Raw genomic sequence first — 24,864 nt, 5'->3', positions numbered from 1 at the left:
GAAGTTTGTGTGCAGTCAAGCAGGGGCGCAGGGTCCACAGCCCCAGGAATCTCCTATCATCAGAACCTCATTATGTGGCTAGACTAGCAAGGCCTGCTTCAGGGATCCCAGTGACCTCTCTGCCACACTTCGCCACCGCAGGGCACAGGCAGCAGCTCTGGCATGTGTGGGTGTGAAACTCTGAGTGTGTGGGGGGAGGGGGGAAGGGGATTTCTCTGTGCCCCTGCTGATTATGGGTGTCTGTGTCCCTGCTCTGTAGTGTGTGTGTGTGTCTGTGCCCTGAATGTGTGAGGTGTGTCTATCAAGAGTCTCAGGTGTTGTGTTTGTGTATATGTGTGGACCCCTGGTATGTGTGCCCCTGGTGTGAGCCTGTGCCTCTGAGTATGTGTCTTGTCCCCGATCAGCCGCACCCCCAACCTCTTAAGATTTTTGGCTGTCTTAGACCCTGGGTGTCAGATGTACATATGTGCTTTGACGGTCTTCGTGTCTGTGCATTCTTCACTGCTGCGTGTGCCCCGCGTGTGGGCATTTACATGCGCTTCTGCCTGTAGGACCGTGTATGTGTGAGAACCAGGAAAAGCTTCTGGTGAGTGTGTGTTGTTCGGGCGTCTCTGCCTGCAGGTGTGTGTGCCTCAGTGACAGTGCGTGGGCGTGTGCCTGGGTGTGAGCCGCGCGGCGGCGTATATTCGAATGACAGTGTGACGCACGCACGCACGCTCGTGTATGTGTGTGTGTGTGTGTGCGCGCGCGCGCGCGTGTGTGCTTGCCAGGGTGAGTCTCCCGCCCCCGCCCCTTCCTCTCCCCATTTCTATTCCTCTCTCCTCTCCGGGCGGGCTTGGCTCCAACGTCCGCATCGTCCGCATCATCTCCATCCATTATTGAAGAAAGAGCCGCGTCCGCTCCAATCACATCAACACCCCCCGCCCCCCCTCAGTTCCGCTCGCTCCGCGGCCCCTCTGGGTGCTGGGGAGTGGGGGAGCCGCAGCGCGGCGGGTGCGCCGGGCAGTAGCTGACTCATGACCCTGTGTCCAGAGCTGGGCCAGGCACCGGAACGCCGGGGTCCCGGGCGGAGAGCACTTTGCATAAACAGATGGCGCAGGCGTCTTTGTCTCGCTGGTTCGTTCGCTGCGCGGCTCCCGGCTCCGCGGCTGTCTGGCTGATGCAATCATGATCATCTCAGAGCCTCGGGACCCGGCGTCCTTAATAGCGGCAGAGGGGGTCAGGGGCCCCGGGGCTCCCGAGCAGATGCTGGGCACTGTGTCTTCCAACCCTGGCGCCCCCTCCACGCCGCACTGCTGCAGAGGGAAGAAGGAGCCCGCGCCAAGGTGACGGGCGTGTGGAGGTGACCGGGAAGGGGACCCTGGGCAGTGCCCCGAGGTGTCCCCAGGCTGTCCCGTTTGACTGCTGCAGAACCCCAGGGGCAGCAAGGCAGAGAATAGGAATAGAACCAGGGAATGGGAGGGGGGAGAAAGACAGTGACAGAGAAGAGGCATTTGTAAAGAGAGGCACAGCGAGGTAGAGCAATGTAGAGGGAAGGAGAGACGAACGGAGGGAGACACAGAAACAGATGCAGGGGGACACAGCCAGGTAAAGAGAGCTGCAGAGGGAGAGACAGAATGAGAAGGAACAGAGAGACAGTGATAGGGTCTGAAGCAGACCCAGAAAAAATGGGCAGCCAGAGACTGGGGCAGGTAGGGTCAGAGGGCAGAGAGCAGTCTCGGGGCGGAGGCGGAGCCCCGGGCATCTGGGGCAGCCCCGCCTGGCGAGAGAAACTGGCCTGAACCTGAGGTGCCCGCAGCTGGCGAAGTGGGAGCTTCCTCGTCCCCTCTCCTTCCCTTCACTCGGCCCCACCTCACAACAGAAGAGTGGAAGTTGAGGGACCCACTGCCTTGGCGGTGGAAGTGGCAGGAACGGCTGACCTGCCAGCCGGACCGACACTCCTGGCACTAATTTACCTGCTCAAAAGCCGCGGGGCGCAGGGCCAGCGCAGCCCGATAGGGGGCGCCTGAGGCATCGCCCCCTAAGAGCTTGAGAGCAGCTCCGCCTCCAGGGGGCGCCCGCACCCACGGCCCCGCTGGCAACTTGTTCCGCGGAGTCCAGCTGCTTTTGACGTTCGGCTCCACCAGAGCGCGGATTAGTGTCTGTAAGGTTTAGGGTTCAGAGTCAGATCCCAGTGGGAACCCAGCCCGCCCCTGGCCACGCCTAATCCGCAGCTAATGACCTCTGTCGGCTCGGTCAGCGTGGCCTGAGTCCTTCTGGTAGGAAAATGCGGGGAGGTGGGAAGAAATGCGATGTGGAACCCAAGGAGTTCTGTGTCTCAGCTTGGCCCCAGAGACCACGATCCAGAGATGGGCGGGGCCTTAGAAATAGGGTCACCGACAAGGGGTCAGAGACAAGTGCCAGAAGCAGGTGAAGGGTCAAGGAGCCCCGGAGAGGCAAGCGCGAAAGCAGTAATGTAATAAGGAACTCCGGCGGAGGCCCAAGGCAGGAGGATCAACGGCGGCTTCAAGGAAAGAAGTGGGTCAGAGGGTCCTGAATGCGCTAGGCCCGGGTCACTGGAACTCACAAGAAAGGGCACCGGAAGGAGGGCGAGGGCCCAAGAAGCAAAGGGGCGCGGTACAGGGGCCAGACATACCTATCGGCATCCTGGAGCCCCAGTTGTGCCACAAGAGCCCGATGTGCAGCCCAGCTGTGCGGCACTCGAGCTCGAGCTCCAGGAGTGATTTTTAGTCCCAGAGACTGGAGGGCTAAGGGGCACTGGTGACAGGACACCCCAGCCCCTGACCCAGCCCTGGAGGTGCGGGTCCTCAGGAAGGGCCGGGCTCTGCGCTGCTCCAGGCTCTGACATCCCGTCAGTCGCCCTCCGCCGTCCCCCACACACGTAAGCACTGAGTCTCTGTCTCTTTGTTCTCGCCGTGTCTCTGACACTTTATCTCATTATCCGCCGGAGGGAGGCGGAGAGCTCGGGACCCCGCAGCCTAATTACAGCCGCGCTTGTCAGCGCAGGAGGCTGGGGAGGTATCAGCTCGGGGCGAAAGCAGGAGGGCCCCCAGAAAGGGACTTCTCCCTCTCGGTGCTCTGAGGGGCACAGCGGTGGGTGCACAGCTCGCCCCTGCCTGGGCACCACGAGGCTCTGGAGGGGAGAAGTGAGAGAGCTCTGTAGGATGGGCTGCCAGGGCAGCAGTGGGGGAGGCAGGGAGGATGGAGGTTAGCGTGGAGTGGGGAGAGGTGGTTAGGGCTGCGCTCCTGGGTCCCTAGGACCCCAGTTTCCCGAAGATGGTGGCAGTGAGCTTTCCCACCCTGACAACATAGCATACACGCGAGTTCATATACCCCAGTTGGTCGCGTAAAGGGAGGCAATCGCTCTACGACGCTTCTGTCTGTGTCTTTTTCTCTTTTCTCCTTCAACATCTTTTCTGTCTTTCCTCAGCTGTTTCCTTTACTCCATTCTCTTTCTCTCCATCACAGCCAGAGACAGAACGTGGCTTCCTTGGATGGCTAACCCAGGTAGGCAGGGGAAGGAAGTCTCTCTAGCCCCCAAACTTAACCAACTGATTTATTCTATTCTGAGTCAGGTGTAAGATAATGCCCGGCTTCCCTGGCCTCCAAACACTGTTCCAGGCTAATCACAACACAACTTGGAGAAAGCAACTTGAAGAAACCACCCAGGACTAGAGCGGCTGGGGCAGCTTTAGTGCTGTTGGTCTATCTGTCCCCCTCCTGTTCCCACTATACTGTGGAGGGAAACAGAACCAGGGCCCCCAAGACCTGCCAGCTCCTGGGTGGCTCTAGGGGTGTCAGGGAAGCATTACAGATGTCCTCATTCTTTCCTGGCCCCTCCTGGTCCCACCTGTGAACACTCCCACCTGCACTTTGCTGGAGGTCTGTCTGCCTGTCCCATGGTGAGTCCTTCCTCCCACTTCGGGATCCCCCTCAATCAGTCTGTGAGTCAGAGTCTGAGAGGCCTCTCCCTTGGACCAGCCCAAAGCCCAAAGCATGATGACGTCCCATGGGCCAGGTTCTGACCCCTTGGAGTGGAGAATGGATGAGCAGAAATGCCCCTGTTCCCCAACAGTTCTCTTCCCAGCGAGCCTGGAACTGCCGTAGGGAGAGAGATTGGGGGCGGGGAAAGTCTGATGAAGCGGCCGAGCTGGGCCAGGCTGGGCTGGGCTGACCCCTCCCCAGAGAGGGGCGGGACCCCAGGAGGAGCAAGGGAGCAGGGAGGCTGGAGAGGACCAGACACTGAAGAGGCGACATGGCAGGAACCAGCCTCGGAGCCCGCTTCTACCGGCAGATCAAGAGACATCCCGGGGTGAGTTTGGTCCCAGGAGCCATGATTCTACCTTCTAACTCTCTAGCTGCCCTGGCAACCCCCAAATCTCCTAATATTTCTTCAGGGTGCCCTCAGTCCATCCCTGCAATATGCCCTCCGTGTCCCTTGAATCCACCTCAGACAGACTCGCAGTAGGTTGAGGGAGACTACGGCAAAAATGTGGTGTGGGAGGCTGCCGGTCCTCCCTCACGGAAGGGAGGGGGCGCCGGACCCGGAGTGGGGGAGCGGGCGGGCCGAGCAGAAAAGCTTGTAAAGGGCGACTGGGAGGGGGCTGCCCCTGAAAGTTCCCTCTGTCTTCCCGCAGCTCATCCCGATGATCGGCTTCATTGGCCTGGGCATGGGCAGCGCTACGCTCTACTTGCTGCGACTCGCGGTGCGCAGCCCCGACGTCTGGTAAAGGCCGGGCTTGGGACGCAGGAAGGGGTCCTGGCTGGGGCAAGATGAGACAGGGACGCACAGGCCTCCCAGGAATGGTGGGAATGAGGGGTCCTCGCGAGAATCCCTAGGCAAGCGGTATCTCGGGGCTGGAGCCCGCTCCTGACCTGCGAGGCCCCCGCCTTCGCTCGGGCCCACCAGACAGCTCACTCCTCAGTGGCTGGCGACTCGGCCCGCTTTGGGCTGCGGAACTAGCACCGCTCCCGGCCGCGTTGCCATGGTGACGCCGCTCTGCTGGCCGCCGGTGGCCTTCTGGTACCTCTGTCTCGCCGCCCAAGCGCTGGGGGTGTGGCCGGGTGAGCTGCTGGGGGCGCCTTTGGGGCCGGGGCGGCGCGGAGACCGCAAGCCCCGCCAGAGGCGGCGGGAGTGTAGGGTCCTTCAGCACGCAGGAGCACCCACGGCGTTGTCTGAATTCGAGGCACATCACTACAACCCCAGCGCCTCGGGATTTCTGCCTGATTCCCACCGCTCTGCTCTATGGGGCTAACCTGGGGTGACAAGGAGCAGGCGGGAGTCCCTGGGCCGGGTTGTCACGTCTGTCACCTGGCCCCAGGCTGACAATGCTGACAGCCTTCTTGTCTCACTTGTCAGCACCCGCTAACGTGACCCCTCCCCTCTCAATCTCTGGGAAATGCCCCCCACCTCCGCGGAAGAGGGGGCGTGCTGGGGCGGGGGCGCAGACCCAGCGGGTGCCCTGAGGCTACAGAGTCCTAGCTCCCAAAGAGGAAACCCTAACCCTCCCCCTCCCTCTCCACAGCTGGGACCGAAAGAACAACCCGGAGCCCTGGAACCGCCTGAGCCCCAATGACCAGTACAAGGTAACTCCCAGTGGCTTCAGGGTTGCACCTCCGTCCGCTCATCTCTTGATCCCAGCTGGCGCCTCCCACCCCAGCAAAGGGAGGCCTGGGGCACTCGGTGCAACCCTCCTTTCTCTCCTGTAGTTCCTTGCAGTTTCCACTGACTATAAGAAACTGAAGAAAGACCGGCCAGACTTCTAAGCCTGGCTGCAGAGCACGTCGATGTAAACCACCACCAGCCAGCCTACTCATTTCTTCAGCTCTCCACCGTCCACCGCAGGGCACCACTCTAGCCACCCTGTCCAGCTCCTGCTTACACAGGCCAGTTCCCACGAGGAGGGGAGGCAGCTCCACCCCTACCCTCTTCCCTTGCTCCCAGCAGCGGAAGCACCTCTGACCCTCAGCTTCAGTCCCACGAGGGGGGAGGGAAGGGGGAGTTAGGAGGGTAGGCAGTAGCCTGGGCAACCCAAAAGGCCCATGCCAGCCCCCCTGCCCCGCGGGCCTCACAGGGTGTGGTGCACACTACGTGTGGAGCATGGCCTACGTGAGAGCCAAGACCAAGCAGAGGCCTTAGTGCCAAGTGACGTGGCGGGCCCCACGTTCGCCCAGGCTCTGGGCACCAGCCCAGGGGCGGTGCTACTTTGGCTGAACTGGGTTCCACCAGGCTCGTCACCGACAGCCCAGCCAGCCTGTGATGAGGCACCTACGCCCAAGGAAGTGAAGCCCGCTCCTCCCAGTGCCCAAGCCCCCCGCTTCCCGTGCCAATGGGCACCCCCTCCTGCCTCGCACCTGGGCCTCCCCCTGCCTTCCCCACCCCTCCCTGCTCCCCTCCGTCCCCTGGGATCAAACAGAAGCAGCCGTGGGCAAAATACAATTTCATTTAACAAATTGAATTTGCTGCGCCTGCTAATCACGTCTGGTGTCGGCTCTGATCAGAGGGAGAGGAGACTGCAGCCCCAGGGGTCCTCGTGGTAGTGGTGGGAGGGAAGGGAGGGACATGCTGAGGGAGACAAATCACCACCTGGCCCAGGGGACCCCTCCCACAGTAACAGAAGCTCAGGGCAGGTCAGCATTTTATTAGATAAAAATGAAAGAAGGGTGCCTACCCACTCCTTCCTCTGGCTCACAAGGGCAACTCCCCCTCCTCAAGAGAGGGCAGGGAGTCTATAACACTGAGATAATGAGAGAGGTTAGGGCAGAAAGCCCCAAGCCTCTTCCTTCTAAGTCTTGTTACAAGAAGAAACCTCCTCAGCTACAAATCCTGGGAAGGGGAACTATACCCGCTTTTTCCCTTAAGTGGGCGGCCTTCCCCTCCTCCAGCGAAAAATTGGAAGATAGGCAGTTACCCCCACCCCTAACTTGTCCAGGTAGGGGCAAGAGGAATAAACGTCAGTCTGTGCGCTTCATTTCTTAGGTGCCTTCAGTGCTCATCAAAACCAGGCATGGGGAAGGCCTTGGCAAACTGCTCCACCCGTTGCCTGAGGTCAGCCAGCCGATGACTTGTTTCTGGGTCTTTGAGCAGGAAGGATTTGAAATCCTGGAGTTTGGCTAGAGATGGGGGAGAAAAGAAAAGTGGTCAGAGCTCTGGGGAAGGCCATTCGATCAGTTGAAGGAGGGGGGAGACAGTGAATGTAAACTGGGTGGGGGCAGGGGAGGGCTTGCCCACTCACCGGTCTTGCTCTTCACCTCCAAGCCGATGTTGACGCCTTCATCTATAAAGCCCACAACTTTCCGGAAGTCATCCTCACGGAACTGTCGAGAAGTCAAGGCTGGGGCCCCTGGGAGAGAGGCAGGAGAGGATCAGCATGGCCCAAGCCCACCTGGCAGCCACCCTTCCCTGCTGGAACCCAGGTCTCACCCAGCCGCAGGCCCCCAGGTGTGGTGGCACTTCGATCTCCAGGACAGGTGTTCTTGTTGGCCGTGATGGATACGAGTTCCAACACCCGTTCAGCTCGAGCTCCATCCAGGCCCTTGGGCCGCAGGTCCACCAGCACTAGGTGGTTGTCAGTGCCACCTGAGGGGGGACAGTAAGCAGGAAGTACTGAGTCCTGGGCCTCTGCCTGAGGGTACAGAGGCTTTCACCTACCCCCTGGCTCACCAGACACCAGCGAGTAGCCTCGCTCTAGCAGGGCATCAGCCATGGCCCGAGCGTTCTTCAGAACCTGCAGGGAGTACTCCCGGAACATGGGGGTGCAGGCCTGGAGATGAGACAGCAGCACTGTCACCTTAAGCCCTGCCCCTTCTGCCCCTCCACCCCCAGCATAGTGTGACCCCATCCCAACCCCCTCCCATCCTGGCACCTCCCTTCCATCAGCTCCAACTTCAGTTGGCAAGGTGCAGGGTCTGAACCTGTAGGCCATGCCCCACCCACCCCACAAGAATAGGCTCCCCAACCTGCTTTAGGGCTACAGCCACCGCAGCAATGGCATGGTTGTGGGGGCCCCCCTGCAGGGACGGGAACACAGCAAAGTTGATTCTGTCCTCAAACGTGTAAGGGATCTCCCGGCCCGTCTTGGGGTCCACAGCCCGCACCCCCTTCCGGTAGAAGATGAGTCCTGACCTGTGCAGGAGGTAGGCGGTCAGAAGCTAAGCCGAAAAGAAAGGGCAAGGGGGTGGGGAGAACAGAGGAAGCTGGCTCGCCCAGCCCCGCAGGCTCTAGAGTCCAGCACAGTTGTGCTCTGTGTGCAAGACTCCAGGGGCTGAAGGGAGCAGCCCTCACCTCCACCCCCAAACCCCCTGCCGGGGAACTGCCTCCACGGGCAAGAGAAGGAGAACTGTCATAGACTGGGCTTCTGGTGGGAATGAATTCCTCAGATCCAGCCCAACAACGCCCCAGGAGTGAAGGCAGTGAGAGGCAAGGCCTGACCTGGCCCCTCGAAGGGTCTTGTGAGTGGTGGTGGTGACAACATCCGCATGCTCGAAAGGTGAGGGGATCACCTTGGCAGCCACCAGGCCACTGATGTGGGCCATGTCCGCCAGCAGGTGTGCCTTGACCTCATCACACACCTGGGCAGGTACAGAGACAGGCCTCAGCCTGGGGAGGGCCCAGACAGGCCTGCCCAAGGCTGCCCCTCCTCCAAAATCTCCCCACCAGCCCTTAGGGAGGGGCGGGTACTCCAGCCCTCCACTCACCTCTCGCATGCGGGCATAGTCGATGAGGCGAGCATAGGCACTGGTACCAGCTATGATGAGTCGAGGTCGGAAGAGCCGAGCAGTGAGTGCCAGCTGGTCATAGTCAATGAGGCCGGTTTTGGGCTGGACAGACAGAAAAAAACTAAAGCCCTAAGAAGAAAGCAGGGCAGCTCCTCACAGCTCCCTCCCCACACCCTAGAGCACTCACATTCAGCTTATAGGGCATAGACTCGAAGAAGATGGATGTAGCTGAGATCCGCTTAACATCAGACATGTAGCCATGGGTGAGACTGGGAGGGGAGGAGAGGACGTAGAGGCAGGTTCAGAGTGGAATAACTCAGACTTAGCGGCTCCCTTCCTGCCCCACTCCAAAGGCCGGGGTCTCTGGAACACTGCTCCTAGCAGGCACCACCCTCACGGCTCTGGGCACCGCTTTCTGGGGTCTTATCTTCCTCATTCCCTGGAACTTGCAGGACTGGGAGAGCCCTGTTTCATCCGCATGGAACACAGTAGGTGTTCAACAAATTATCTTCTCCCACGCCCATACTGCCTACAAGCCCATCACCCACCCCATCTATACTCACTGGCCCCCATCAGGCAGGTCCAGCCCCATGATTCGGTCATGAGGCTGCAGAAGGGCTGTGTAGGCAGCCAGGTTGGCTGGGGACCCCGAGTAAGGCTGGACATTGACTCCCCACTGAGCAGGATTCAGGTCAAAGGCCTCCAAGGCCCGGCGCTGACACAGCAGCTCGATTTCATCCACTACCTCTGCTCCTCCATAGTACCTGCAACGGGAGGGGAGTAGATCAGGGCACAGAGAAAGGGTTCCACCATCCCCCTGGACCAGCAGCAAAGGACTGGGAAGGCCACTTCTCTATGCACACTAGGAAGGTACAGGCAGGTGTCCCCCACTGGGATCACCATCCCTGAGGCTGTCCTCCAGCCTTCTGGTGCCTAGCCCTCACCTCTTGCCAGGATAACCCTCCGAGTACTTGTTGTTCAGACAGGACCCCAGGGCCTCCAGCGCAGCTCGGCTGCAGAAGTTCTGGGGTGGGGGAGGGGGCAATGTCAGAAGGTATTGAGCCCCCTTCCCTGGATCCCACAGCCCCATCGTGCCAGAGCCCAGGCTGCAGGGAGGAGCTGGGTTCTACAGAAAGCTCTGTTCATTTAGGATTCCGTGCCAGGCCTGGGGCAGGCCCAGAGCAGCATCCTCAGAAACCCAGCTGCTGTGATAGGTGTCTCCAGCAAGGCCACCTGTCCAGTTGAACCTGTGCTTCCAAGCTTCTCTTTCCTCTTGGGATGCAAAAGGGACCAGACTAAACTATAGGAGCCCCGGGAGGCTCTGGAAGCTTTCTAATGCCCCATCCCATAAGCCAGACTGGCCCTGCCTTTGCTTCAGAGGTCAGTAAGAAGAGAGGAAGATGAGGTCCAGCAGGAAGGCCCTGAGTCTGAAAGGGAGAGCTGGAGAAATAGCAGGAAGATGACCTGTTACTTGCAGCACCCACGGTGGCCTAAGCCCTGGCCCCTCTCCCAGGCCCCACCTCTGAAGCAATGAGCTCCAGGCCACGACACTGCCTGTCCTTCTCTCTCCGTAGCAGCTCCCACATCTCAGGGTCACTGTCCGATAGACTCTCCTGGCCTGACCAGCCCTTGGTTGCTTCTCCAGTCTGGGTCTGGGCTGCCTCGCTGTGCTGGCACCGTATGGCCATCCTGACCAGCCGACCACATCTCCGCAGAGGCTGGGGGAGGAAAAGACAGGGTCAAAGAAAAAGTGCCCAGACAAAAACAGTCAACAACCCTCAGCCACGCTTATCAGGACCTCAGGCTCCATATCCAGCAGCCAGTTGTCTCGTCGGTCTGTTCCAGTTCTCACCACTCCCACCTCCACCTTCAAAAGCCAGTTCTAGAGCCAAGGTTGAGATCAATGTCCAGGGGGTGGTTCTGATTCGGTCCATTCACCTCACCTCAGACTCTCCCTCCACCTCTGCCCTTGAACCACTCTGCAAAGCCTCGGGCAAAGTCTGTCCTCTAGAAGCCTATGTCTCTGGAGCTCAGGGGCAGTCCCCACCCACAGAAACACATGGTCTTCCTGCAGAGCCTTCACAAAGTGATACCCCAGTCAGGGTGGGAGGCAACCAAACTGGCAAGAGTTAGGGCAACGAGCTGGTGGCTTCCTGAGCAACGGAGGTGCCAGGGTAGACCTTCAGCAGCCCCTGGGGAAGAGGTGTGTGTACGGGGTTGGGGGTGGACTGCTGGCAGGGAAGCCAAAACCCACATCTTGTCTTTTGTGCTCCCCACTCTTTCCACCTCCTTCCAGCCCACAGAGCCGCGGGACCCCTGATACAAGCAAGGGTGACCAGCTGCATCATTTGCATGGCTCAGAGCTCGCAGGAAAGACTTAGCTCGCCGGTCCAGGCCAGGAACCCCTCTTGCTGGTCAGCACAGGGTCCACAGTTCTCTTCCCTAATGCCACGTCAAATGGGCGGTCACAAGGCCTTGGGGCATCTGGTTACCGGAATGGAGAGGGGCCCCAATCACCCCGCGTGCGCCGGGGGTCTCAGGGACCCCCTAGTTGCACATTCTCTCTCCCCTCCCGCTCTCCCCTCCCGGAGGACCCAGACCACGTGCGTTTAAAAGCCAAGAGAACCCAAGTTTGTGAATAGTTAACTAGGATAGGAGGGGAGCTTACTTCCTACTAGTCACCCAGCCTCCGGAGCCCCATTCTTACCCGAGTCGCCCAGAGCAAAGAGAAGAGCAACATCGCAACCGGAGATGAAGGTCGCAGCAGGTCCAGGCACCAACTCCGGCCGGGGAAAACGAGGGGCTGGAAGAAGACTGATCGGAGAGCGCATGCGCGAAAAGAGCTGCTGGGAAGCCACAGAATTAGGGCGGGGCCTACGCATGCGTAAGGTGGACGCTTTATGGTCTTTTGGGAATTGTAGTTTTTTTTTCCCTCTTCTTCACTTTCGTTTCCCGTCTGTAGCCCCAGGGTCAGAAGCTTTTGCCTGAAAGAAAAGAGATCCAGTGCCGCCCCATCTCCTCGTTGTCCTGAAGCTCTTCAAGGTTTTCTTTCTTTCTTTATCTTTTTTTTTCCTGTCTGTTGTCCAGACAGCAACAATTTATTGGGTGTCTACTGAGTGAACCTAGCATTATTAGGCTCTCTGGGAAACACAACGACTCCTATACAAGCTGAAGAGCCCTGTTGCACTGGGAAGCACCCTGGTTTGGAAGAGTGAGAGACCCAAGTTCAAGTTCCAGCTCTGGGACTAACTAGCAAATTAGCCTATTTGAGCTGCATTTTCCTCACTTATAAATCAATAATAAAATAACATGTGGGAATTATATGAGGCTGTATGTAAACATGCTCTTGGATGGATCATCCCCCCCCCCCCATCCTCACAAACCTGCCTCCTCCGTGACTGTCTCCTCTTTCCCTGGGACATCCGGGAGCTGACTGAGGTGCTCCCTCCTTTCCTTGCACTTGTTGAATTTTGTTACCAATTCATTCTTGCTGCTCCAGCAATCACGGAGCTCTCTTTGTATCCTAGGGCTATAGATCCTTGGAGCTGGAAGGGATCCTCCTTGTAGCCTGACTTCATCTGGACTCATCCTTTAGGGGAGGGACTCATCGATCCCTCCAGGAGTAGGTTCCCAAACCTGGACATCAGAATTGGCTCGGAAATGTGATATAAATATATGAGTGGGGAGCCTTTCCTCAGAGGTTCTAATTCAATGGATCTTAAAGAATGGGCATTTGCCCACTCACGCTGAAACACAACAAAACCTCTCCTTAGTGATTCTAATAAGCAGTGAATTTGAGAACCACTGCCTTACAACATTACAATTCATTCATTCAGCAGACACATTGCGCCCCTTCACCATGCTAGGCATGCCATAGCTGTGGAAATATCAGAATAGGTCACTGACTGCCGGTCCATCAAGAGGTGAACAACAAATGCAATTACAGGCAGAGGCACCTTACTCTGCTCCCAGATGCCCAGATGTCCTAAGAGCAGGGGGAGGAAGAGGAGAGGATGGTGATTGGAGGAGATAGGTTTGTGAGTCAAAGAGGGGGAGGACAATCCGTCACAAAGCCTATTCACTTGCAAAGTCTCATTTAACCCCCAGAACACGCTATTTTATTATTGCTTTACAAGGGAGGAAACTGAGGCCCAGATGGGCTAACTTGCTAATTCCAGTCATTCCCACTTGGTTCTCATATCAGGCCTCAGAAGTCCCCCTTAGTTAGCTCTAACCTCCTTCCCTCCCACTCTAGCCTCAGGTGCTTTCAGCTTTTTCCAGTAATAAGCTTGGTGTTGGGAGTCTGCTGGGTTCCCCTCCTTCTTATAATCTCTGACCCAGAACCACTTCCCACCTTCCTCTTTCAGTTGATCCTGTTATGCATCCATCCATCACCTATTTATTTTCCCCATACTGACTTTTCACTCCCAGGTGTGTCTGGGTGAGACTCACCTCCGACTCAGTTTCCCGCTGGAGCCAGTGGGCAATCCTCCGGAGAACACTGCTGTCTTCCAGTTTTACCTTGACCCAGGACTCAAGGCGAAGGAAGGCTGAGGACGAGATGTCGTTCTGTGCCTCAGCTAGTCTGTACCTCCTCCCTCGCCCCAGTCAGGGGTCCCGAGGGGAGGCGGGGGGGTGGTGGGGCTGAGCTTGAGAACTGCTAATGAAGCCGCAGCCAATTAACGCCCGGGCCAGGGCTGGGGGCGGATAAAATTAGCAGCTGTGTCGACAGGAGTGAGCTGGAGGCGGGGTGGGTGGGGAGGGTGGGCAGCTGGCTGAAGGGGCCCTTGTTTGCGTTTGCAGACGACAAGCAGCAGCGACGCTGCTGGGCTCTCCAAACTCGCGCTCGTCCCTTCCCCCACCCCCTCGTCTCAGGCCTCCCTGCCTCTCTCCCTCCCTCCCCCAACCGTCTGCAAACTCAGCGCCCACGGAATTAGGAAGGAAAAGGAAGATCGATGACTCCAGATGCCGAAAACACCGTTCCCCCTCCCCCCGCCCCACCTGCCGCCTCCCGCCAGCCCCGCGGAGCTTAGCAGGTTGTCAGCGCTCTGCCTACGCTGTCCCTTACATCTCCATCCCATTCAAGGCCTTATACCTCCTCCCCCAAAATAGCCCGCTGGTGGTCCGCTGTCAGGTCTAATCCCCATCCTATTTTCGGCAGCTTCACTTCGCCCACCTCTGGGAGGAAAATTCCCACCTCAGGCAGGGCTCCAACCCCAAGGGTCGTCCTCATCTGTATCTGATCTGGTCTTGGATGACCTCCAAGGTGCTAGCTCCGTCAATATTTGCCTCAGTTTCCCCACGAGCCGCCGAGGAAGGAGGCCCTGGCCAGGTCTCTGCCAGACATAAACCCACACCACCACCACCCACTTCCCTACAAAGGTCTCACACAGACGCGTATTGGATTTCACTTTATTTTGTTCCCTTTCCCGTCTGTTTTGGTGTAGGAAAAAAAAAAAAACATCACCGAGAGGAAGCAGCCGGAAAGGTGGAGCAGGATGGCAAGGACCGGAGGGAGGCGGGCGGAGGGCAGGGGCCGGGTCGATCGCCTATGCCCAGGAGTTCTGCTTCCGCTACCCTAATTATTGGGGTTTCGGGGAAAGGGGGACAGGCATACGGCAAGCAGAGGGGATGGGACTAGGCCACGGTTTATAGGCATTTATGGTCTTTACGTGGGTACAGGGTGGAGGACAAGTACCTGGGGGTAAGAAAGTCAGGGTGGGATGAGGGGGCCAGGCCAGGCGTTATTAAAGCTGCGGACAAGGGGAGTATCCAGCCCAGCGCCAGGGCGTAAAGAGGACCCAATGTGGACGCAGGAGACGCTGGGACCGCCTCCAAGCCCCGCCTATTCTGGGGCTGCGCTCTTGCTCCTCCACTTTGGGCTGTAGCCAAGGGGGCTACCCCCAGCCTCGTGGGCACTCCCAGTAAGGAAAAGGGGACCCGCGCAGACTGATGGTCCCCGGGAGGGCTGTTCCTCTCCGCCCCAGAGTGGAAAGGGTGGACGCGGCCACAGGAGCTGCGGGGTACGGGGAGAGGTCCCACTTAGGGAGTCCGGGATTTCGCGGGAAGCTCACGGCCCGGGCGAGGGCGGGGCGCGCTATCCAAAGTAGGGGTGCTCGCTCTGGAAGTTATAGTCTGGGCACACCTTCTGCACCAGTTTGTAGTCAAAGCTGAGGAAGGAGACGAAAATGCAGATGACTTTGAAGGGCTTGGCACAGAGCCAGGCGGCCTGGCTCTGCGTATGCTCGGTGAAGCACACCTGCGATGGGTCGTACAGGCACGGGCGGTGCTTGCGAGCGCGGTTCGTCTTCTCATACTCCACGTGGCAATTGAAAGCGCGTGACTCTTTGGTCCCGGGCACTCCCAGCGCGCCCCCAAGCGGACCCGCCAGCGCGCCCCCGAGGGTGCCCCCTAGCCCCGACCCCGCGGCCGCTAGCCCCAGCGGGGGCCCCAGCCCAGGGAGCACCCCCTCCAGGGCCAGCGTAGACTGCAGAGGGTGGGGGGCGGGCCCCGGCAGCCAGACGCCCCCAAACTCGACACGCTTGGAGGGCGGCACGATGCTGACGCTGAGGTTGCCCAGGCTGGACGAGTTGTGGCGGAAGTACACGCTGAAGGTACCGTTCACATGGTCAACTATCTTACCCGTCACCAGCAGCGAGAACTTGAGAGTGTGCACCCGGAAGTAGAAGTCCCCCCAGCCGAAAATCTTTTTGGCGCGGGCCGCTTTGATAGACGGCTTTCTCTTGGTGCGCTGCACGGGGGCCCCCGCCACCCCAACCCGGGCCAGTGTCCGGGTGTGGTTAGCCGGCCAGGCCCAGCTCCAGGCACGGGCGGTGCCCAGGCCGTCGGAGGACCTCGGCGGCGCCGGGAGCCGATGGCCAGGGGCTCCCTCTCCCGCCGTGGCCGGGCCCAGCTCCAGGTACTGCGGCCTCCCGGACTCTGATATCTGGGCACTGACAGCCTGTGGACGAAGAAAGAGGAAAAGAGAGCCGCTGGGGTTGTCTGGGGCCACCCGCCAGGGCCACGCCAGTCCCTCTAGGAAACCAAATGGAATCGGGCCGCCCGGAGCAGTTGCTCAGGGAGTGCGCATTTGAGTGGGCCTGCAGCCCTTTCAAGCTGTGTGGTCTCGCCTCAATTTCTACATCTGTGAAATGACACTGAGAATCCTTGTGTTCTCAGAACTCTGATGAGGGCTGAGAAAGCCAAAAAGGCCAAAGCCAATGTGGGTTTGAATAGGGAGTGGAGCTGTGGACTCGGGCTTGGTTGGGAGTAATGGGCCAGGGAGAAGCTGGACTCCGGCAAAGGGAGGCCATGACCACTGTCAATGTCCAGCATCAAGAAAGAGTGAGACCTCCCGACACTTTTGCCAAGACCAGGGTCCTCACCCGGGCCTCAGCCTCTACTCCCTTGTGTGGAGAAGCAAGGGAAACCAATGGAGCTGTAGAGAGCAGCGGAGAGTCCGGGTGCTCTGGTTGAGGCTTGGGAGCTACGTGGGCACCCCTCTCTGCCTCCAGCACTCCTGCTGTGGGGGAGGCCGCCTGGTGGTCTCCCTGGGCTGGGAGCGTGCTGGAAGACTACCCCCTGCCTGCCCCTACCCGTCTCCGTGTGTCTCAGGTGGCCACGGATCTGGGAGACAGCATGGGGGAGTACAAGATGGATCCAGAGGCGAGAGCTGCCCGGGCAGGCCCGGGCCATCAATTATCTGGGGCGGAGCGGGGGTGTGTGTGGGTGTGTGGGGTGGTGGCCGGGAGTGAAGGAGACGAGAGGGAGCGAAGGAGACGCGAGAGAGCGAGAGGAAGAAATATGGAGATGCTGCTCCAGTGAGGAGAGGGAGAGGAGCTGTGCATGTCAGAGTGTGTCAGTCAGACTGTGCTAGCTGTGGCCATTCAGTGTGGCCCTTACTGCGTGTGGGTTCGGCTTGGGGGGCAGGGAGTACTGCGTGTGTCAGTCTGGGGTGGTTGTATTTCTGTTAGCCTGAGAGGGTTGTACATATGTGCCTGCCTGCCTGGAGTGATGACTCTGTGTGTGTGTGTGCGTGCGCGTGCGTGTGCTCGTCTCAACCTATGCTGATGGGTGTGTATGTGTCTGCCTGTGCATGGTGGTTGTGTGTGTGTGTCTATGTGTATCTGTATGCCCCTGTGTATCAGTCTGAGGAGGCTGTGTTATGTGTGTCTGCCTGCTTGTGGTGGCCGAATGTCTGTTGTACTCGTCTGTGATGGCTATGTATAGGTGTCCGGGTTGCATATGTGCTTGGGTTGGCTGTGTCTGTCTGTCTGTGTGTGTTGATCTGAGTGAGGCTGTGTTTCAGTTTGTGGTAGTTGCATCTGTGTGGCTGGTGTAGTTGTATGCCTGGATTGGCTGTATATCTAAGGGTGGCTGTGTGTGATTCACTGAGGGTGTCACTTTCCCTGTGTGAGCTCCTATCATCCTCTGTGCATGTGTCAAGCTCTTCCTCAAGGGTGTGTGTCAGTGTGTCCACGATGATATAACAACTGTGGTCTCATTCTGTTCCCCTGGGGGGTGCATATGTGTGAGCTGTATATGAATGGTCTGGGGAGGGGGTGTCCCCCACTGGCCTGCAGGGTGAGCTTTGGGTAGGTAAAGAGGCCAGGCAGCATGGGTGTCCCCCTCTGTTTGCATACACCATGTGTCCACAAGGGACAGGAATGGCAGAGTCAAGCTGCTGGGCTAGAATCTCCACCGCCTGGTCCCCATTCCCGCAGCTCTGCGATCCCGGGTTATTAATGCCGCCGCCACCCGCTCATCATACATATTTATCGCCCCCCTCATTCCTCCTCCCGTCCATCTCTCCTCCCAGCTCAGGTGAGGGGGGCGGAAGCGTCAAGAGTGATTGACTCAGACTGACAAGCTTGAGCAGGCGGCTCACCCCCGGAGGGTGGGCCTGAGAGGGGCTGAGGGGAAGGGGTCCAGGGCCACGGGGGAGCAGGAGGACGGAGCAAGGCCCCAGGAGGTGGGCTTAGAGAGGGCAGGGCCTGAGCCCTGGAGGAGGGAGTGTGTGAAGCTTCCAGGGGAAGTCAAAGAATGGTTGGGGGCGCGTCGTTTGAACTCTGACACCTAATCTCCTCACCCCTCTGGGCCCAACCACTAGCTCTTTCCAGGGCATCCAGCGGCCCCCAAGCCTGCTTTTATGACCCCGAATGCCTCTGAGCTATCCCCTCCCAGCACACTCCAGCAGCACCAGACGTCCTGCACCCAGTGCAGGACCTGTCGACTGCTTCAGTCCAGCGACTCCTCCCAGGCAGGGGCTGGGAGAGGCAAGGCGCTTTGGCTGGGCTGTGAGGGGTACCAGGTGTCCCCCCACTCTGATCCCAAAGTGCTGCCTGCGCTTCTCTGATCCTGGCAAATCCCTGGGCTTTGGGCGCCCGCGCCCCCCACCCGCTGCTGCACACAGCCAAGATCAAAGGCAAGAGGTGCGGGGCTGGGGCGGTGGGCGGCCGAAGCCACCCTGTGCGGAGAGCTCAGCCAGGGAGGGGCGAGAGTCTTCGAGGAAACGAGCCGAGAAATGGGAACATGGAATCAAATCAAATCAAATCCTCCCTCTGGCTTCCTTGCCCGCACGCTCGCTCTCCCTCTCTTGCTCTCCCTCTCCCTCTCACTGTTTTTCCATCTCTCTCTCTCTCCCTCTCTCAGTCTCTTTTTGTCTCTGTCTCTTCCTCACTCTGTCTCTAATTTTCCCCTTCTGTGATTCTGGTTTTCTCTCTGTCTGTCTAACTGTGGTACTTTCCCTCTATCCTTCAGATTGTCTCCAACCGTGGGTGGGGTTGGGAGGGAGGGGAAAGCAAGGTGATAGGGGAGTCCGTCTTTGCCTAGAATCCATGGTGCTGTCCCTCCCCCTCTACGAATGAGAGTGGGAGCAGGGTGTTGTCTGAGGAAGGGTCCCCCTCACTTCAGAGCTGGTTTAATTAAGATAATTGGGTGCAGTGACATTTGCGGAGGGGAGAGGCTAGCCTGGTTGTCGGCTTAGGGGGGCAGGAGGGAGTGGGAGGGTGAGGATGGGGGTGCGCTTCACCAGACGCCTCCGGGCCCTGGCGGGGCGGGAGCCGAGCCAGGAGTGCTTTGCCCCCAAGGCAGCGAGCCCACGCATCGGAGGGGAGTTGAGGCTGCCTTTTGCTGCTGAACAAACTCCACTGGGGTGGGGGTGGGGGCTCTTTTGGGACGGGACCGCTGGGAATGCGGGAGGATCAGGCTGTCGGCCCCCCAGCCGCATTGCAGGGCACACCTCCCCCAGGCCTCCAGACCTGTCGGTGGCTTCTCTCCTGCTGTGTGGGTCAGGCGGGGTGGCTCAGGATTCTGACTGGGGGAGGGGATGGCACCCTGTGGTTGGGGAGGTGGAGTGCTCCAGGCCTGGGCTGGGGAAGGAGAGGGAATAGCGTACTGAACCCTTGCACCTAGAAAGAGGTGCGGGCACCACAGTCAGGGCGGGTGAAATAGCCAGGGTCTGGCTGGGAACCAGGGATAGAGACGGGGGTGAGGACAGAGGTGGGGTGGACTGGACAGGCTGGGGTGAAGACTGGGACAGAGATGGAGGGGACTGAGCAGGCACAAGTATATGGTGCAGAGATAAGGATGGAACAAGGACAGGCATTGGAACAGGGATGAAGAGATCAGAAATGGTGGACAGGCATTGGGCAGAGACTAGGATGCAGATGGGATAGGGGCCAGGAGAATGAAGATGGGGGAACAGAACAAGGTGGGAACTAAAATGGGGATGGAGGAAGACAGGGATGGTGGATGAGGGATGGGCATTGGGGAAGATGAGAGTGGGGTAGGGACCGGGAGATGGGGGTGGGAACAGAAACGGGGGATGGGAAATGGTTATTGGGCAGAGACAGGGATATTGAGGGATGTAGGGACCCAGGGGATGGAGTTGGGGATGGGGAATGTGAATGGGGACTAGAATGGGGAATGGGGGACAAGGAAGGAGATAAGAGACAGGGAGACAGGAGCTGAGGACAGGTATGGGAGACAAGTCAGAGGAAAAGGCAGAAGACCGGCAGGATCAGGCTATGGGAGGGGGCCAGGCAGGTGGAGCCGAAGATACCTCCTTCCAGACCCTACTATAGCTATAGCGTGAGGGGGCGGGGATCGCCGGTGGGGCGGGCTCTGCCCTTGGGCAGGGCGCCTCCTCCCCCTCAGCCCCGCCTGCCCGCCTGCTCGTGGCCTGCAGCGCAAGGCTCACCGTTATCTGAATTTTGATTTTATTTTATTTTATTTTATTTCCCTGCTTCCCAGAGCCGGCGCAGTCCCCCCGGGAACGGCCGCCCCCCGCCCCCCGCCCTGCGCCTCACTTTATTATTGCAATAAATGTGCCTATAAAGGCGCGGGCTCCGGGGCGCGGTGGGGGGGTGGGAGCCGCGGAGCTGGGATGTAATTTCCCGAAGCTGGAGCCGGAGGGGGAGTGGGCGGGGTGGAGGTGGAGGAGGGGTAGGCGAGGGAGAGGGGGAGACTCGCCAATTTCCAGCGCTCAAGGCAGCGCTCCCTGCTCCCCATCCCCGCCCCGCAGCTCGTTCCCACCCCGAGCCCCGCGACTCCCCACTGCGGCCAGCCACCCTTGAGCCCTGGGACCCCTCCCCTATGACCGACCCTGCCCTCTCTCTGTTACCCTGTCTCCCGTCCTGGCCCCCGCCCATGTGGAGTTCCAGGGCTCGGTCCAAAGTTCCGCATCTCCTCGACGATGACTTCATCTCTGACCCCTAGGATGCCCCCTCCACTTACCTGGTCTCTCTGAACGTTTATCTCGCCCCTTCCCAAAGACCCTGTCTCTGACCCCAGTGACCCTTCTTTACGTTGTTTCTGTCCCCCAAGTACCTCACCTCTTCCCCAGCCACCCTGTCCTGGACCTCCAGCTCCTCCCCCACCCCAAACCTAAGACCATTTAAATTCTTCTTTCCGCGGGTGCCCCTCCCATACGCGCAGGCCCTGGCCCAAGGGAGCTATCACAGCGCCCACCTCGCCTGTGTCCGTGGCCCAGCTGCGGCCCCTGATTACCCCCAAATCCCTGCGGACAGCTCTGGGCCCTGGCCCAGGCTGTATGTGCCTAAGTGGCCCAGCCAGAGATTAGCTGGGGGACTAGAGGGGAACACGGAGGCAGGAGGGGGTGGCTAGATGCGGGGCTGGGGCCAGCCAGTGCCGAGAGACTCCATTCAGCCTAATCCTTCCCTGAGGCATGATAGAGCTGGAAGGTCCCACAGGGCCCCGCCCCTGCCCTCCCCCAGCTAATTAGTAATTAGTGATTAGTGATTAGTGACTATTGATCGCCTGCTGCTTCTCCCAGGAGGAGGCTGCTTTGGCAAGGGGTGGGGAAGACCAGAGAAAGAGAGAGGAGTCAAAGACAGTGTTAGAAAGATCCTGAAGGAGACCTGGGCCAGAGCCCCAGGGCCAGTGGAAGCCAGGAGTCGCAGGCCCCGAAAGGAGACCGGGAGCCTGGAGCAAGGAGGAAGGAGGGAGAGAGCTCCTGAAGGACGGGCAAGTGAGCGCGGCAGGGGTGTTAATGTTGGACAATTAGGGTTTCCCTGTAAACTGTGCCCCACCAGCCTCTTACCCAGTGTCAACCCAGTGCCAGCTCTGGCGCTGAGACAGCCCTGAGCACACGCACACACGCACACACACACACACACACACAAGCCACACTCAGATACATGAACACATCCTGAGGCTCACACTCAAATGCACTCAAAATGACAAGAAAGCAGATCACACTCACAAGCCTCAGAGACTCACATAGAGACAACACATGCACCCCAACACACATATATCCACCAGAGACACACCTCGGGGTAAACACATGAGCACACCCCATACTCACGAGTGCACACAAGCGCACACAGATACTCAGACACACACTTTCCTACACACACTCCCGCACGCAGTTATACATATTCACACACCCACGGTCTGTACGTACATGTAAGCACAGCTTCTCACACGCACACAAGCTGGACTAAATGGTAGATACACTCTCCCCCACGGACTCCAACACGGAGGCCCACAGCGGTAGCTCTAGCACACTCAGATACATCCCCATCGCTCACATCCTCACGCTTACTCTCCCTCAAGTCTTCACCAGATGTTTCATTCCCCTTCAGGGGGCAAAGGAAATTAAACCAGATAGGTCCACAGGGGAGTTTATTTGATGGGGAGAGGGGAGAGGAGAGTGGGGAGGAATTAGAAAGGAGGGCAGGGGAGTACCATCCATCCCCACCACCTCTCACCCGGGGCCTTCACACCTGGGTCGGTTGTGGGACACAGACCCCCTCCCACAGGCAGCTCTATGGGCAGAACTAGGCAGCAGGTCCAAAAGAAGCTCCTGCCAGTGGAAGCAGTTTTTGTGGAGGGGGCTCCTCTGCCCACCTTCCGGCTCAAGGTCACCAGGCGGGTTTGGGAGAATCAGGGAGCTCCATCGCCAGCGTCAATAGGGCAGCCCCTGCCCTGCTGGAGCTGCTGAGTGCGATCTGGCTGAGCAGGTGGGGGTCCAGGTGTGTGGGGAGAACTACACCCCTTCCAGATTCTGCAGGGTCTGGGAGTTGGGGTGCAGCGAGTAGGGGTTTAGGTAGCCACCTGTCTGCCCCAAACTGGGTAGGTCACACTTAGGGTAGGAAACAGGAAAGTCAGAGACAGGGGAGCTGATGGAAGAAGATAGGGGTCCTGGGCCTAGGCCCCCATTATGGGACTCACGGCGGGGCACAGATGGCTGCCCTGTGAAGCAGGCACACTTGCACTCACCCCTTCAGAGCCAACACCACACGCCACACCAGCAGACACGCACCCTGGACCCCAGCACTAGACACCCAAGCCTGGCTGCCCCGGACACAGGCACGCACACAGGTGCACACGCTGACCCCCGCACTCCACACCAGCACACACGAGCGCGCCGTGTACACAAATCGAAGCCTACAAGTCGGGAGGGAGGCAGATTAAGTCGGGGCCCCTTTAGCCTCTGTCTTCGCCCTGGAGCCTCAGGGAAGGAGGCAGCCTAGGGAGATGCGGGCGAGGACAGGACAGGAGGAGAGACTCTTTCCAGACAGCCCTTACCCCCTACCCGCCGGGCGTGAGAGAGGGGTGTGTCTGTGAGGTTGTGCAGGGGAGATGGTGTCTCCGCGGGAAATGTGATGGGAGACTGTAGCCAAGTTCGGCGGTATCTGTGTGAGTCCGTGTGTGCGCGCGTGTGTTCGAGCTGTGTATCCTCGGAACACAGTGCCCACCTGGCATTGTGACAAGGGCAGAGAAGAGAAATGAGAAGGCGGGGGTGGATGGGCGGAAGGACAGACAGCGAGGAAGGCGAGCGAGGTTGGCGCGGAAAGACGGCAAGGCTGACACCCTGCTGGCTTGTCTGTCTGTCTCGCACTCCCGCTCCGTCTGGCGCACTCGCGGGTCGGGCTTCGTCCCCTCCCGCGCCGCGCCTGGAGCGGGATCCGAGTCAGGCCTCCACCCTGGCACCAGCCCCCCGGACCCTCAGCCAACTTGAGCTGGGAGAGCGCCTATCCTGAATCGGGAATCTGTCTGTCCGCGTCCCCCACGCCGCGCAAAGTTCGGAAGCTCCGAGCGGGAGGCGGGGCGGGCGTACGGAGCCCCTCGCACTCTGGGACCTTTGCGTCCCGGACCCCAGCGCTCGCGCTACCGCAGGGCAGCCCTTACCTTCCTCAAGAGCCACGGGCCAAAGAGCAAGAGAAGCCATTCCGGGAGCAGCCGCATCTTCCCGGGAGGCCGGGCGGGGCGGGCGGGGCGGGTCCCGGGCAAACGGGAGCCGGGCCTGAGGTCGAAGGCGCGGGGTGGCTGCCGAAGCGGCGGGAGCGGGCGGCGCGGCCCGCGGACTGAGCGGCGAGAGGAGCGGAGAGCGGCGCTGGGGGCGGGGCGCGGGCGGGGGAGAAAGTTGGGTCTGACTCGGGCGGGCTGGGGGGCGGGGCTCCGCGGAGCTCCAATCCCGGCCGCGCCCCGCGCGCCCCCTCCCGCCCAGCTGGGGGCACCGAAGGTGACTTTCACCCCGACACGCCCCAGACACGCCCCCGGCCCAGGTGCTAAGGGGAGAGAGCTGAGGGGTTCGGGCACCCTGTACCCGAGAGGCTGGGTCTGTGCACCGCTGAGGAATAGGGCCGGGAGTGGGGCTCGAGGCTCCGGGACCTTGTTCCTGAAGCGGGGCACGGTGGAGCAGGGGCCTGGGGAGGCTCAGCGGCCCAGCAAGACCAGGGTCCTTCGGAGCTCCGGGCCCCTTCGATGCTCCGGGCCCTGGAGGGTCCCAGGGCAGAGGCAGGGCAGGGGCCGAGGTGAGGGCGGGCGGGGCCCCGGGCGCCTGCCGCTGCGCGGCTCTGACGGGGATGGATGGGCGCCCCGCGGCTCATTCGGCCCGGAGATGAGAATCATTGATCACGGAAGGAAACCCCATCACGTCTTTCAATAGGGCTGACAAACGACGCCCGCCGTCCCCCCAACCCCCGCCTTCAAGGCACCTCTGCGGTCTCAAGACCCCTCCGCTAGATCCGCCGTTCACCTTTGCCCCTCGCCCCCCACCGCCGACCCCTCAACACGTCCCAGAGCATCCCCGCGTTGGGGGGTTGGGCAGGAGCCGCGCCGCCTGTCCGGCCTCTTGGTGCAGCCTCCATCCCTTTTCTCCCAGTGTCCCATCTTTCACCATCAGCTCCTCTAGATCCTTCTCCCCTTCCGCCTCTGTCTCTGTCCTTGTCTCTGTCTCCAGCCTGGCCCTGTCTCTGTTCCTATCCTCTTGGCTGTTTCTTCATCCCTCCCTCCTCCCACTAGTCTCTCTCTCTCTCTCCTGCCCAAGGAGTCTTCACCTGTCAGCTGTTGCTATGCACTGAGGCTGTGGCTGAGATTGTGGTATGACCGACACCTTGACAGCGAGAGATAGGGACAAGCAAAGACAGACAGAGAGACAGACACATACCCGGAGACACCAGCACATGCCCCCAGGCATGCACGCAGGTACATCACAGGGGCAGGCCACACTGTAGAGGTGAACACACAGGCAGAGAGAAACACATTCACACAGAGAGCAGCACACACACACAGACAGGTACACACCTCGAGGCACTGATCCACACAGATGGACACACTCGGTTTACACACACACAGAAGCACACAGAGACAGAGAGACAAATGCACACTTTCACCAAG

General features: G+C 59.7%; 3 protein-coding genes across 10 annotated transcripts; 1 reads left to right on the top strand and 2 right to left on the bottom strand.

The window, feature by feature from the left end:
- The first annotated feature begins 1,175 nt into the window (after window positions 1-1,175).
- On the top strand, window positions 1,176-5,975 carry NDUFA4L2 (NDUFA4 mitochondrial complex associated like 2). Of its 4 annotated transcripts, XM_029205979.1 has the most exons (7): window positions 1,177-2,881; window positions 3,469-3,507; window positions 4,076-4,312; window positions 4,398-4,464; window positions 4,638-4,726; window positions 5,526-5,586; window positions 5,710-5,975. In XM_029205979.1, exons 3-7 carry the CDS (start codon window positions 4,137-4,139, stop codon window positions 5,764-5,766), a joined length of 450 nt encoding a protein of 149 aa, XP_029061812.1. In that variant the 5' UTR covers window positions 1,177-2,881; window positions 3,469-3,507; window positions 4,076-4,136; the 3' UTR covers window positions 5,767-5,975. The 4 variants fall into 4 exon arrangements, with proteins under 4 accessions (XP_029061811.1, XP_029061810.1, XP_029061812.1 ...); XM_029205978.1 differs by having other exon boundaries at window positions 1,176-1,325; window positions 3,469-4,312; XM_029205977.1 differs by having other exon boundaries at window positions 1,176-2,881; window positions 3,469-4,312.
- Window positions 5,976-6,429: 454 nt separating this feature from the next.
- SHMT2 (serine hydroxymethyltransferase 2) lies at window positions 6,430-13,991 on the bottom strand. 5 transcript variants are annotated; one of them, XM_029205971.1, is made up of 14 exons: window positions 13,916-13,991; window positions 13,171-13,268; window positions 11,426-11,702; window positions 10,239-10,436; window positions 9,663-9,742; window positions 9,282-9,482; window positions 8,906-8,987; window positions 8,698-8,820; window positions 8,432-8,571; window positions 7,960-8,125; window positions 7,664-7,763; window positions 7,424-7,579; window positions 7,236-7,343; window positions 6,430-7,113 (listed from the first exon to the last, which is right to left on the bottom strand). In XM_029205971.1, the coding sequence occupies exons 3-14, from the start codon at window positions 11,456-11,458 to the stop codon at window positions 6,986-6,988; spliced, it is 1,515 nt and encodes a 504-aa protein (XP_029061804.1). In that variant the 5' UTR covers window positions 11,459-11,702; window positions 13,171-13,268; window positions 13,916-13,991; the 3' UTR covers window positions 6,430-6,985. The 5 variants fall into 5 exon arrangements, with proteins under 5 accessions (XP_029061804.1, XP_029061805.1, XP_029061806.1 ...); XM_029205969.1 differs by having other exon boundaries at window positions 6,845-7,113; window positions 8,698-8,847; XM_029205973.1 differs by lacking the exon at window positions 9,663-9,742 and having other exon boundaries at window positions 6,627-7,113.
- Window positions 13,992-14,115: 124 nt separating this feature from the next.
- On the bottom strand, window positions 14,116-23,544 carry NXPH4 (neurexophilin 4). The gene is made up of 2 exons (XM_029206367.1): window positions 23,374-23,544; window positions 14,116-15,679 (listed from the first exon to the last, which is right to left on the bottom strand). The coding sequence occupies exons 1-2, from the start codon at window positions 23,428-23,430 to the stop codon at window positions 14,816-14,818; spliced, it is 921 nt and encodes a 306-aa protein (XP_029062200.1). The 5' UTR covers window positions 23,431-23,544; the 3' UTR covers window positions 14,116-14,815.
- Window positions 23,545-24,864: the final 1,320 nt, after the last annotated feature.

The sequence above is a fragment of the Monodon monoceros genome, unplaced genomic scaffold (assembly GCF_005190385.1).
Source record: "Monodon monoceros isolate NGI ecotype Baffin Bay Population unplaced genomic scaffold, NGI_Narwhal_1 Super_Scaffold_6, whole genome shotgun sequence".
Taxonomy (NCBI): Eukaryota; Metazoa; Chordata; class Mammalia; order Artiodactyla; family Monodontidae; genus Monodon; species Monodon monoceros.
This window is presented reverse-complemented; position numbering and strand designations above follow the sequence as displayed.

Excerpts from the sequence above, each read along its gene's own strand:
- NDUFA4L2 (XM_029205978.1), top strand. The coding sequence starts at position 4,056 with ATGCCCCTGTTCCCCAACAGTTCTCTTCCCAGCGAGCCTGGAACTGCC. Across the intron at positions 4,465-4,637 it reads CCACCTCAGACAGACTCGCA|CTCATCCCGATGATCGGCTT; the intron begins GTAGGTTGAGGG and ends GTCTTCCCGCAG. Across the intron at positions 4,727-5,525 it reads GTGCGCAGCCCCGACGTCTG|CTGGGACCGAAAGAACAACC; the intron begins GTAAAGGCCGGG and ends CCCTCTCCACAG.
- SHMT2 (XM_029205969.1), bottom strand. The coding sequence starts at position 11,458 with ATGTTGCTCTTCTCTTTGCTCTGGGCGACTCGG. Across the intron at positions 8,848-8,905 it reads CTATGCCCTATAAGCTGAAT|GGCTTTAGTTTTTTTCTGTC; the intron begins GTGAGTGCTCTA and ends CTTTCTTCTTAG. Across the intron at positions 8,126-8,431 it reads AAGACCCTTCGAGGGGCCAG|GTCAGGACTCATCTTCTACC; the intron begins GTCAGGCCTTGC and ends CCTCCTGCACAG.
- NXPH4 (XM_029206367.1), bottom strand. The coding sequence starts at position 23,430 with ATGCGGCTGCTCCCGGAATGGCTTCTCTTGCTCTTTGGCCCGTGGCTC. Across the intron at positions 15,680-23,373 it reads GCCCGTGGCTCTTGAGGAAG|GCTGTCAGTGCCCAGATATC; the intron begins GTAAGGGCTGCC and ends CTTCGTCCACAG.